We start from the raw sequence: 12,321 nt of genomic DNA on the forward strand, positions 1-12,321 counted from the left end.
GAGAAAAAGGCAGCGGTTTATACAGACCTATAACTCAGGGGCATTGGTGTCCGTTAACTGTAAAAATCTTTCTTGGCCATAATGAGCATTTTGTCTGTTTTAAATTCTAAATTGTATGTTTTGTTCTGTATGTGTGTTCTTTAAAGTCAGTTTGTCTAAAGGTTCCAACACTGTGATTATTGTTTGTAGGATTACGAAGATGACTTTGAGGTTTGTGATGGAGATGATGATAGCTTTAACGAGTTGGAACCAAAAGAGAAAATTGAAGAGCTTCCTCTGGCCAGAAGAAAGGAGATACAGGAAATTCAGAAAGCCATTAATGCAGAAAACGAAAGGATCAGCGAGCTGTCCTGCAGACTGTCTCAGAAGCCAGGTCTGCTGGAGGGTGAGAGGGACTCGAGGACAGGTTCACGCATCCGTCTCTCGGGACGGCTGGCACCCGCGCCTGCAGGGTCCTTGAGTGCGGAGTCCTTCTAACTGGGGGCAGATGCGTGAGCGTCGTGTGCTCCCACAAGGTGCCGTGTGAGGCACTCAGAAGATACTGGCCCAAGCTGCGCATGGCCTCCCTGGTCGGCGCCTGCAGCCTGTGGGCAGCTGTGAGCACAGGTCCTTCCGGGGGCGCTCACACGGGAACCGCCAGTCCTGCGTGTGGCCCTGTTCACTTCTCCCTTGCTGTCAGTTGGCCCGTCTGCAGCGCATGCTCTGTTTTCTGATGCCACTATCTTTGAGTTTCACAAAGGAGAGTGAGCAGGTCGGCGGGGGGCTCAGAGCAGATGCGAGCCTCTGTGGGCGGTGGTGCGGAGCTGAGGGCCGGTTCGGGGAGACAGGTTCAGGAATGTGGCCCGCCAGATGTGTCTCAAGACTTCTTTCCCAGGGATTTCCTGTACGGAATTAGAAATGTGTTCTGCCCAAAAGTTCTTGGCATTGTGCTATGATAAAGTCACTTGTAAGAGTAGAAGTAAATATCTTAAAATCACTTAAAGGGAAAGCTATGACATTCTGGTAAAAAATTAGCATTAAACATAGCACCAAAGGTCAATAGGACAATATTAAAAATATTACTGGATGATATACTACTTTAAATTATCTAGTAAAATAATTAGCAATTAATACAACTAATTATGATTAGTAATTAATATAATAATCCAAATGAAGATTAGGCAGAATGATTATTATCCTCATTTTTTTTTTTAAGTTTTATTTATTTAAGTAATTTCTACACTTCACGTGGGGCTCAAACTCATGAGCTGGAGATCAAGGGTCACCTGTTCCGACCGAGCCAGGCGGGTGCCCCTAGGACCCTCGTATTTTGCGCTTGCTGCGGAGGGGACAGAAGTGAGCTGGCAAGTGCTGATACATAGACTGTTCTCTAGGCTTATAGTGAAACCAGCGTCTCAGAAGCCAGGGGAGCTGTCCCGCTTGAAAGAAATACTTCAGTTTCAGAAAATAGCTTTCTTTTTTTGTACAGATGAAAACAGTTCCCCTGCCAGAGCCCCTGTTTGTGGAATTTTTGTTGATTTTGCGACAGCCTCATGCCGTCAGAAGAGTCGGACTCAGGCCCTCAAGCAAAAGTAGGTGTGTTGGGAACTTGTGAAGGGTATTGTGGAATTTTAATATACTTCAGTATGCTTTAAAAAAATAGAGCTTTTCTTTTATTTTCACTATCGACGTTAGGTATGTTCTTAAATTTGTGCTCCGTGTCTCCGTGTTTCACTATCATGTTAATAGTGAAGTGCACCGATGTCTGCTACTGCTTGGCGTCCAGCGTTTGTGGATTCTGGAGTCACCCCGGGGTCACAGCCCTGCGCTCCCTGAACTGAATGAGCTTGGCCCTCTTTGCGTCTCCGCGTGGGGCTCCCACTCGAGGTGCAGCGAGTGCCGCCTAGTGCTCGCACGCTGGAGAGCTCAGTGTTCCTGTGTCCGTTCTCAGAGGAGGAGGCTGAGCAATTTGTAAGGGTCAAGAGTGCTAACAGCTGGGTGCACGTAGTGTGAGTTTCCCTCTGTGTCCCAGGCACTGTGCTCCCTGTGTGTCAACTACTTCATTCCCTGCAGCCCCATTTTACAGACGAGGAAAGTGAGGCTCAAGTTTGGAGCCCAGGGCTCCCAGATGTCACAGTCCACGCTTATAACTTAGAAATTTATAAAATTAGAAATTTATGAAAGTCAAAGGGTATAGTCTCAAGTAAAGGGTCTATCATATTAAATTCAAGTATGATTTAGGAGTAAATGTAAAAATTAAATGTTTTTTAAAAACCTGTGTTTAAAAGCCATCATTCCATCTAGCTCAAATATGACCTTAGTGGATACTCAGAAACTTTGCTTAATGAACAAATAAATCATGAATAATAATAAGTTTTCATATAATTTTTGTTGTCCTTATAAAATGTAAGGTAGTAAAGTCAGTTTTTGCCACTATGGCTAGGTTTTTTTGCTTTAACCTCATTTAAGTCTTGGAAACTACATACGGCTTAATGTAATTTTTATAAACTCAGAGATAATCAGAACCACACAGTGTAATGTTTAGGCATATATAGATGTAAGATGAAATTATATTTTACAAAGCAAGGAAATGATAGTTACCAAGTTCTGTATACTGATTGTCACGGGCAGTGGGGGGCCCTATGTGGGCACAGGTCATCCCACGGTTTCTGGTTCTGGGGTTGGGCAGCAGGTCATGGGATGTTACCGTATTATGATACATGAGTGTACGTGTGTTACATGAATTATTTTAGGTCAGAAATTATACTGAATATGGAGGACTGGAGGTACTAATTGGGGAAGATGTGACAGTGGCCAGAGACTAAGGTTATGGAAAGGTGGCAGTTAGTGGGAAAGCCCGAGAATGGCACATAAGGATGGGGAGGGAGCAGATCTCATTTGCGAGCTGCCCAGGTGGTGGAGACCATTCCCCACATGCAGACTGAGCACCAGCTGTGTGGAAGTCATAGTAAATGAAACAAAGCAAACACTCTGGCCAGGCAGAGCTCATGTTCCAGTGGGGGTGATGAACAGTGAATACAGGGCTTGATCCCTGGGCACGCCACATGAGGGTGCCGGGAAGGAAAGAGAGACCAGCTCAGGTGAGTGGAGAAGAACGGTGTGCGAGGCCAGGGGAATCCACGTGCAAGCAGCATCTTGCCGGCCTCGTTGGGTGGGAGGGGCGATGGGCTGTGGTAGGTGCTGCTTGGCCACTTCCTGTCTGGTCATCTCGGAAGAGTGGTCTAAAGGACAGCGTGCACCTGGCCACAGCCCAGGTGACATCACAGAATGTAATCCTTCTGATCAAGACATCAATTCATGAAGTGAAATAATTGCTTTCCATGAAAATTCTAGGCATGCGAATATTATAACTTTATTTTGTGTTCACCTCAGGTGCACGGAATTAGAATAATCAAAAATTTGGTTCATTCTATATTCACATTGCTGGTGCATGCATGACTGTCTTATTATTCACAACTGTTAAATACCTCAGACTCACAGCCACCGGAAAATTCGGTCCTCGACAATTACCCGATCTGATTATAAGGTTTCTTATGCTCTCCCTGTACTTTCCTTTGTATATTATTAACTTTTCTCTTGTTTCCAATTTATTTTAAAGGACACGCAGTACAAAGCTGCTTCGGCTCATTGACTTAGATTTTTCATTCACTTTCTCTCTCTTGGATCTACCGCCAGTAAATGAATATGACATGTATATCAGAAACTTTGGGAAAAAAAACACGAAGCAGGTTAGTATAAGATGCATTAACAAGTAGAGTACAATAAGGTATACCTGTGCTATACTGTATATTGTTCCAGAATGTTAGAGCTTGGGAATGGTGTGGGAAGGATGTAGGCTTGAGGAAAAGGGAACCCCTTCATCATGTGGTGCTCATTACCCTGGAGAGATTGTGCACATGTCCACGGATGCTCCACAGGCTCCTGAGCCCATGTGGAATGGGGCATGCTCCCAAACTTGCAGATGTTTTATTTAAAGTCAAGCAGAGGGGCACCTGGGTGGCTCAGTCGTTAAGTGTCTGCCTTCGGCCCAGGTCATAATCCCAGGGTCCTGGGATCGGGTCCCACATCGGGCTCCCTGCTCAGTGGGGAGCCTGCTTCTCCCTCTGCCCACCGCTCCCCCTGCTTGTGCTCTCGCTCACTCTCTGTCGCCCACACTGTCTCCCTCTAGCAAATAAATAAAATCTTTAAAAAAAAAAAAAAGTCAAGCAGAATGTTATGTTTGGATCCGTTGCCCATCATCCCATCTGTTGCATTCCACCCCCCCCAAGCCGCCATCCCCGCATGCCTCTCTGTTACCTTGCTTTCCTCCTCTCCTCTACCTGCCCAGTGCTCAGTGTCCACGTCCGTTCCTTAGGTGAATCCCTTCCTCATGGCTTCCGCTGAATTCTCTTTCTTACTCCAGACTTACTCCACACACTTTGTACTCCCCTGTAGTATTGTGAGCATTAGTTTCGTAACTGTCCAACTTCCCAACGAGGTTGTAAAGGTTCTGAACATTTTTCTTCTGTCCCTGATGCTGTGTTCGGTCAATAGGTGCTTGGGTACACTCCGTCTGTAAGACTCTTCCCATGGGAAGAGGAGCGCAGGCAAACCTCAGAAAGCTGACCGATTGGTCTCGGCTTCACAGCTGGCTCCCTCCACCCTTGCGTAGGTTACCTGCTCATCTCAGAGCTATTAGTAACACATTTATCTTTACTGAAGCATGTATCTCTTCGAAATAAAAAAAAGTTGTGTGTGGTTTTGCAAAGACAGAGTATGTTCTGGGAGAATAGGAAGTTGGTGGACTAGGTGGCAGTATTTTCAAACCAAAGCTAAATTGTTTCATCAGGGATGAGGGAGTTTCTGTATTATGTGAATGAGAAGATTTCTGTGGGGATCCGTGTTTGAATAAAGACCGCCAGAAGGAAAGCAGCAAGCACAAAGCAGTGTGTTAAAGCAGAAGGACACTCTGAAGGTGGAGAGGGGGCTAGGTTGGATGTTATTGGGTCTCTCTGGGCTGGGAGGAGCTGTGTCTAATGGAGGTGCTTTCAGTCCTTTGGGAAACCTCTCCTACAGGTTGGGATGGGGAGTTTTTGCCCCTACGGGGTTGAACTGGAACATCCTGGGGCCTTTCTCCTAGGGCGGACTGTACCCGCAAAGCAGATGCATCCTGTAGAGTCTAGGGGTTACCCTGGGGCAGAGGTGGAGGAGGGCGCGTGCTCCACCCCTGTGGCTCTTGATCCGGCAGCCCCAAGGTCTTGGAAGCCTCAAGGTCAGGATGCTGAGCTCCAGGCTTTTAATGCGTAGCTTTTTAAAATCACTGTCCTCACCTCCAGCTCCTGACTCTATCACTCCCCTTCTGGGACTTAAGACTCTGCCTCAGGGTCTCCTTCCACTTCTGTCCAATTTTTACCTAACAGTTTAATGTGACTTTTTGAAAATACCTTAAAAAATTAAGCCTGTATGTAGCAACATTTAAGACAGAAGCGGTCTTTGCAGGATTGTTATTTCTACCACAACACCTTTGACAAAAGCAAGAAGACTCACTATTAACTTTAAAACTTTTGTTTTTTTCTTTCCAACGATGAGAAATTGCTCTGAAGTTGAGACCCAGTGCTAATTCCAGCATATCTCTCTTTTCTTAAGGCATATGTTCAGTACAATGAAGATAACGTTGACAGAGACATCCAGACTGAAGAGATAGAGACCAGAGGGGTGTGGACCCAGCACCCCGGAGAGGGCACGGCCGTGTCAGGGGGTGAGCAGGTCTTTGCTCTGAGCACTGAGTGCAGTGTCTTGACGTTATTTTTCGTGTTGTGTTTATTACCTTTCCTGTTATTTCTTCTTGTACCATTTCTTCCGGTGTGGTTGTTAGTGTGTGACTGGGGAGACACCCAGTATTCTTCGCAAGAGCAGACTAGCTTTTGGGAACCACTAACATTAGCACTGAGCTAAAGGCCCAGTGTGGGCTTTGACCAGGGTTGATAACACTTTTATTCCTAAACAGAGGGAGAGTCCATATTCCAAACAAGTGCTTTCAAATGGGCCTGTTCTCATTAATAGAGAATTTCATATAGGATGTTCGGTTTCCAGACGTGTTGTCTGAGTGTTAGGTGGAAGGCCCAGAGAATGCACGGTGCCATGCTTGATGCCGGTCGCCTTCCTAGTTGATTTTTACTTACAGGACTTACCCTGTGTGGCTGGGGCCCTACTGCTCCCTTTCCTCAGGTGAGCCTCCTCCTAAGAAAAGAAGATACCCAAACCTAACACTTACAAAGTGATTAAATTGATGCCTTTAACTATTTCCCGTAGTGCATGTAAGTAGGATTCTGTGTACAGACTTTCTATAAAACAAGGTGCAGTTGTTCTTGAAAAAATCGTGGTAGATCTAGAGAACACAACGTAAAATTCTCTGACTTTTCCTTCCAGGGAAAAGTTTGTAACAACTCTTTGAATCCTAAGGTGTGTTAAGACATGAAGTTTAGGGTCCACTTGGTTGGTTCAGTGCAGCCTGCTCTCTTTAGGGAGCAGGAGTGGAGATCCCTGTGATGTGGCCGCTGCACCGAAGGTCGACACGCCCAGGCTGTCCAGCTTCCTCCGGGCGGCGTGCCAGGTACGTGCTCACCAGGCCCCCATGCGATGTGTGTCCCGCAAGGCTGGCTGTGTACTTGGAGTGTGTACTTTAATACCAGTTGCTTATATTGTAACATAAACATAGACTAAAAAACAGACCTACTACATTGTGAAGGCAGGCATACACTAGGCTATTCGAAATTAATAAATTCATGACTTTTAACTGACTGTGGAAATTTACAAAATACATAACAAAGATGATGGGAATGGTCTGTTGAACCCCATGTACACTGCTGGTTATCACCTCATGGCTGATGGCCTCACCCCACGTCCACCTCCAGCTATTTGTGAACACTCAGCCCCTCCACGTTTCAGTGTGAGTCTCTCAAAAGGACCCTTAAAACTATTGAGAGTGAAGTCGCTCACGTGCCCTCAGTTGTCTCCCGTGTCTTTATGGGAGCGGCCAGTGTGGTAAACATGGGCTCTGACGTGTGGGTTTGGAGTCAGCCTGTTTCCCCGTCTGTATTCTGGACACATGGTGGTTCCTTCCTCCCTGTGCTGTGTTAGGAGAGAGTCTGTGCTTTATGAGATAGGTCATACTTTCACGTAATTTTAAACTTAATCGGCTTCTCTTTTAGGGTCAGTTCATGGGGAGCTACGAGGAGAGAGCCCTTGGGTACAGGGTGAGGAGAAGGGAGGTTGGGCTGGAGTAGGAATGAGTGAGGCTACAGTGGGCCTGGTTGGGTCTGGGCTGACTTTAACCTCCTAGCTCTCCTTCATCTTCTGCAGCCCAACCTCCCACGCTGGTCCCATTTCTGCGGTGGATGTTTCTCCTGGTTCTGCCGTGTGTCCCCTTACCCATCGTCACCCTAAACATGACCCTGTGAGAGCCATTCCAGGACCTACTGCTCGTTCTGTCCTCACTGTGGCCCCATGAGAAAGACAGTGGTGTATATGCCCTGACGTATTTTTATGCCCCTTCTTTAGTCAGGAAAACTGGGTGGTCCGCTGTTTTCCTCCTCCTGTTGTTTTTAGAAAAGTGTTTAAATAATGACTCTCCTGTGGAGTTTATGTTAATGGAACTTTACCTGTTTGTTTCTATTATTGTGCAGAGAGAACAATATAATTTTGTTCTGTTCGTTTCTGTGATGTCTTGGAGTTAAGCAGTTATTTTCAGAAATGTGATAGGTAATGATTTCTGTGTTTTGTTTTGTTCTTATAAAAGTGAATATATTTGAAATGCTTATGAAGGACTGCTCACTGTCTTTGAAAGGTGATTGCGGTTTTGCTTGAAGAGGATCGTGTGGGAGCCGAACCCGGCTGGTGCCCCGGGGCACAGGACAGCACCCTGCATATCAGTGAAAACTCCTCTCAGCTGAATACCAGCCTGCCCTTCCTTCAGAGTAAGGGCGAGCCTTGAAGTGTGTTGAAATCTCATAGCAAGCATTTATGTTGAAAGAATGATCTTTACTGTTGCATCTTGTGTTAATGTCATGGGGTTTACTGAATACAGAGCAGAGATTCAGCATCTGCAGAACTCTGAAATGCAAAGTCGGTTTTCTTCTAAAAAGGAAACTGCGTTAGACTCACATGAACACTGGCCCCAGGTGATAGAGGGGGTGAGCCATAATTTAAATGAGTGGAAGCGGAGGTTTTGTGTGTGTGTTTTAAATCCCGTTTCTTCCAGTCCGTTACTTGGGTTTCTCTGGGTTCCTTGGAGTGGGGGCCCCGGGGGGCCGCGTGAGGGGGTGTTCCGTGAACCAGTGTGAGTAGCTGCTCTTCCCGTGGGTCCTCATCCTCAGACCTCAGCTGGTCCCAGAGCACCACGGCTGCGCTGCCGCATACACGTGTGACCGTTTAAATCGCTTTAAGCAGAGTGCGTTCACATGGTCAAATGGATGTTTCTTGAGCTGGTCATCTCTTTGCCTTGTTCCAGCTGGTGAGGTAGTCTGCAGTCTGTCCTGGTCTGTGTCGGAAGGAAAGGAAGAGTATTTTTGTTAGTTTCTGAAATAATTTGTTTCTTGTACTGTATGTACAAAGAGACAGTGCACTTATAGAAAGAATAAAAATATATTCAGGGCTTTACCTGACAGTAAATGAAATCCTGTAGTGAGAGCATGCCAGTCTGACAGTATTATGACTGAACTCAGTAAAGGCGTGTTGTGGTACCAGGAGGACCAGAGTCTACAGCTGCCTCGGTCTGCTCCGGGGGCCCAGTGGCCGGCTCGCCCGGCATCCCAGGCCTGTGGGGAGCCCAGTGTTGGTGCCGTTTCCTCTAGATGTTTCTTCTGTCCTGCCTGCTCTCTAGAGATTTATATTCACGTATGTTCCTTTTCATTTACCATGAACAAAAATGGCATTACTAGTTAAAAAAAAAAAAACTCATGTTCTGTGAGAGTTTTCATTTTTAAAAGGTAAGAGTTACTCTATTAGAAAAATAGTAAATCATTGTATCTAGAGTGTTCAAAACCTGCATGTTCACACTCCCACAGCCCACCTCACCCCAAGAAATGGGAGTTAAAGACACACTTTGCTCCAGGAGCTGATGAGTAACACAGCTTACAAAACCGAGGGAGCTTGGGTTATATACATGCATCTAGAATCCTTTGTGAGAAACACATGATGCACGTATGTTCTTACAGGACGGGGCCCTTGGGTGTGGTAGGCATGAGTTCCCCCAATGAACAGTGTGCAGGTTTCTCTCGTTAGTTTGTTTTGTGTTCCAGTAACATGAACTTATTTTTTGAGAGAGAGAGAGAGAGAGAGAGCGGGGTGGTAGGGAGGGCAGAGGGAGAGAAAGAGAATCTTAAGCAGGTTCCATGCCCAGTGCGGAGCCCGATGTGGGGCTCCATCTCAAGGCCCTGAGATAACGACCTGAGCCAAAACCAAGAGTTGGACACTCAGCCGAGTGAGCCACCTAGGCACCCCTTCAGTGACATGAATTTCGAGGTAACAGAAGGAAAATGAGGTTAGATGACAGGTTATCTGACCAAGTGAGGAGTTGGTCTCACCTGTGAACCTGGGACCTGGTCACATTACACCCCAGTCTGTGCTCTTCACGGATCTGTGCGGTGCCGTCCTCACTGTTCAGACACACACCAAAGAATGATGCGGCCAACGCTGGCCTGCTGTTTCTTTGGGTCGAGTGGACAGAAGTCCTGCCCTCCTGGTGACTGGAAAAGTGAATGTGCAGAGTGTCAGAGGGGTGAGTTCCGAGGAGAGGAAGTGTCAGGGCCGGCGCTCTTGGCTTCTGAGGGAGAAGGCCTCGCTGTGTGGAAACCATAGGCTTCGAGGGGCTCAACGAGGCACGAAAGGGACCCCTTGCGTGGCCTGACTCCAGATCGTGTCCAGGCAACCTGGTTCTCTGAGTAGCTTACAGACGAGGCGTGGCCTATGCCGAACATCAGGAAAACCATGAGGACTGCTTGGGCCTTTTTCAGGAGGAGCAGTGGCCACTTGTTGAAACCCAGACCTCAGGCCCAGGCAGCTCTGAAAGGACTTTATTTCTTCATTAAGGGGAAATTTATTTGAATATTTAAAAAAATATTTATTTGAGAGAGTGAAAGAGAGAGAGAGAATGAGCAGGGGGAAGGGGAAGGGTACAGGGAGAGGGAGAAGCAGGCTCCCCGCGGAGCAGGGAGCCCGATGTGGGGCTCGATCCCAGGACCCTGAGATCATGACCTGAGCCGAAGGCAGACGTTGAACCGACTGAGCCACCCAGGAGCCTTATTTGAATATTCTTGTGTGTTCATTTAACATGGATTCTGGCAAACACTAACATGTAGAAGTCCTTCTCTCATTTTTACCCCCAGATCGAGAAGTGTCGTGCTTATGTGCCTCTCAGGTGCGGGGACAGACGGTGGTGTCTGTGCACGGGCCGCCCGGAGCCGCGTTCGCCCCCGCGCGGGACAGCAGATACGTGCTGTGCGTGTGGGATATCTGGCAGCCCTCGGGGCCTCAGAAGGTCCTGATATGTGAGTCGAAGGTACGGCCCCGGGAGAGTCGTAGGCTTCCTGAGAGGAAGGGCAGGCAGTGGGAGGGGCAGGTGCAGGTGGATGGCCATTTCTTTCCCTTCCCGGCCGCCCTCAGCTGTAAGCAGGTGTGATGGGACACATGTACGTGTCTACTGTGACTCTAGAAATTCTTAGTTCAAAGATCAACTCAGACTGAAGAAGTCTGGGGTTATCACAGCCTTATGGGTCCACTGGGGTCGAGTAGGTATCCGTGTCGTAAAGATGTTGGCCGCCCTCGGCATGTCTCTGGGACCCTAGAAGTGTCCCTTTTTGGCTTGCAGTATTTGAGTCATGGATATTTTAGGGGTTTCTTAGCGGGCTGGAGGTTTTCAGAGTCCTCTCTTGGGCTTCTCCTAGCCCCTCATTAACAGGTACAGTGGGAGAGTTGTCCTTTTAGGTTTGCTTCCTTTTGGATTGGGAAATACATATGCTCCTTGATCTCAAAGTCACTGATTTTCACCAGGGCGGTTGAGAAGAGTAACTTTTACAGGTTTTGTGGTATAGGATGTAAATAAAATGACAGAGCATGGCGTTGCCGTTCTGGGCCCGGCGATGGGGGTTGAACGGAGGGGTTGTGGTGCACACTCTGTGTGCGCAGCTGTGTGCGAGGCACCTGTGTTTGTGAACGCCAGTCCCGCAGCGGCTCGTCCTCCCTGCTTCCCACTTGGAGCCGACGCTGACTTGCACCTGCTTACTTCCCGGTGGGGGGTTCCCAGGGACAGTGTGGGACATGGGGAGGGTTGGTGCTCCCATGACCATGGCCTCATGTTTTCAGTCTCTGGCTTCCTGTGTGTGTCATTCCAGGTCACATGTTGCTGCTTTAGCCCTTTTAAAGCCTTTTTACTGTTTGCTGGGACAGTGCACGGCTCAGTCGTCGTGTGGGACCTACGAGAAGACTCTAGAATACATCATTATGTGAAGCTGGGCAATTGCTTCTGGACCTTCAGGACAGCAACGTTTTCTACTGGTCAGTGACCCCCACCTGCCCATCCGGTGTCTTTTAGAAAAGTCATCACAGAGTTGAGGAACATCTGCAGCGTCTTTGCATTTATTCCTTCAGATTACCCCAGAGGATGGGGTCTGACCTATGAGCAAAAGAGGCATTTGATGAATAGTAAAATAAAAAATCTACCCAGGTGGTGCTCAGCTCATGGCCAACAATGATTAGAATGCTCTTTCTTGTTAAATTTCTGGATTTCAAATCCTCAGTGAAATAACTTTTAGTTTTAAATTAGCTTAAGGCATATCAGTACATGTGTGTTCCACGGCTTAGTTAACCCCACTAATGCTTGAAATAGACAAAATGATTCACTTCTTGGGGAATGAAAGGACCCTCAACATCTGCACCTGCCAGGATCTTTAATGTGAATCCTTCCTGCCGTTGTAGCCACAATCATGTAGCCACAACCAACCATGGCCACAACCACCTACCACAGCCACAGCAGCCACAACCACAACCACCACCACAACCACAGCAGCCACAACCACAGCAACCGCCACAACCATCCACCACAACCACAGTAGCCACAACCACCACAAACACAGCAGCCACAACCACAACCACCCACCACAACCACCACCACAATCACAGCAGCCACAACCACCACCACAACCGCAGCTGCCACAACCACTCACCACAACCACAGCAGCCACAACCACAACCACCACCACAACCACAGCCGCCACAACCACCCACCACAATCACAGCAGCCACAACCACAACCACCACCACAACCACAGCAGCCATAACCACAAC

At 47.6% G+C, this 12,321-nt stretch overlaps 1 protein-coding gene across 8 annotated transcripts in view; it reads left to right on the forward strand.

Annotated features, from left to right (window-relative positions):
* Positions 1 to 12,321, forward strand: part of DYNC2I1 (dynein 2 intermediate chain 1) — a 56,454-nt gene that overhangs the window by 23,387 nt on the left and 20,746 nt on the right. For 3 of the 8 annotated variants that reach the window (XM_036067106.2, XM_036067107.2, XM_036067113.2), the window contains 8 exons: positions 190 to 385; positions 1,469 to 1,571; positions 3,599 to 3,728; positions 5,626 to 5,737; positions 6,504 to 6,592; positions 7,826 to 7,955; positions 10,365 to 10,537; positions 11,370 to 11,532. In XM_036067106.2, coding sequence (XP_035922999.2) covers positions 190 to 385; positions 1,469 to 1,571; positions 3,599 to 3,728; positions 5,626 to 5,737; positions 6,504 to 6,592; positions 7,826 to 7,955; positions 10,365 to 10,537; positions 11,370 to 11,532 — 1,096 coding nt within the window. Of the gene's footprint in view, positions 1 to 189; positions 386 to 1,468; positions 1,576 to 3,598; positions 3,729 to 5,625; positions 5,738 to 6,503; positions 6,593 to 7,825; positions 7,956 to 10,364; positions 10,538 to 11,369; positions 11,533 to 12,321 lie in introns of all 8 variants that reach the window. The other 5 variants (XM_036067111.2, XM_036067112.2, XM_036067116.2 and 2 more) reach the window with 3 other exon arrangements.

The sequence above is a fragment of the Halichoerus grypus genome, chromosome 12, assembly GCF_964656455.1.
Source record: "Halichoerus grypus chromosome 12, mHalGry1.hap1.1, whole genome shotgun sequence".
In the NCBI taxonomy this organism is placed as follows: domain Eukaryota; kingdom Metazoa; phylum Chordata; class Mammalia; order Carnivora; family Phocidae; genus Halichoerus; species Halichoerus grypus.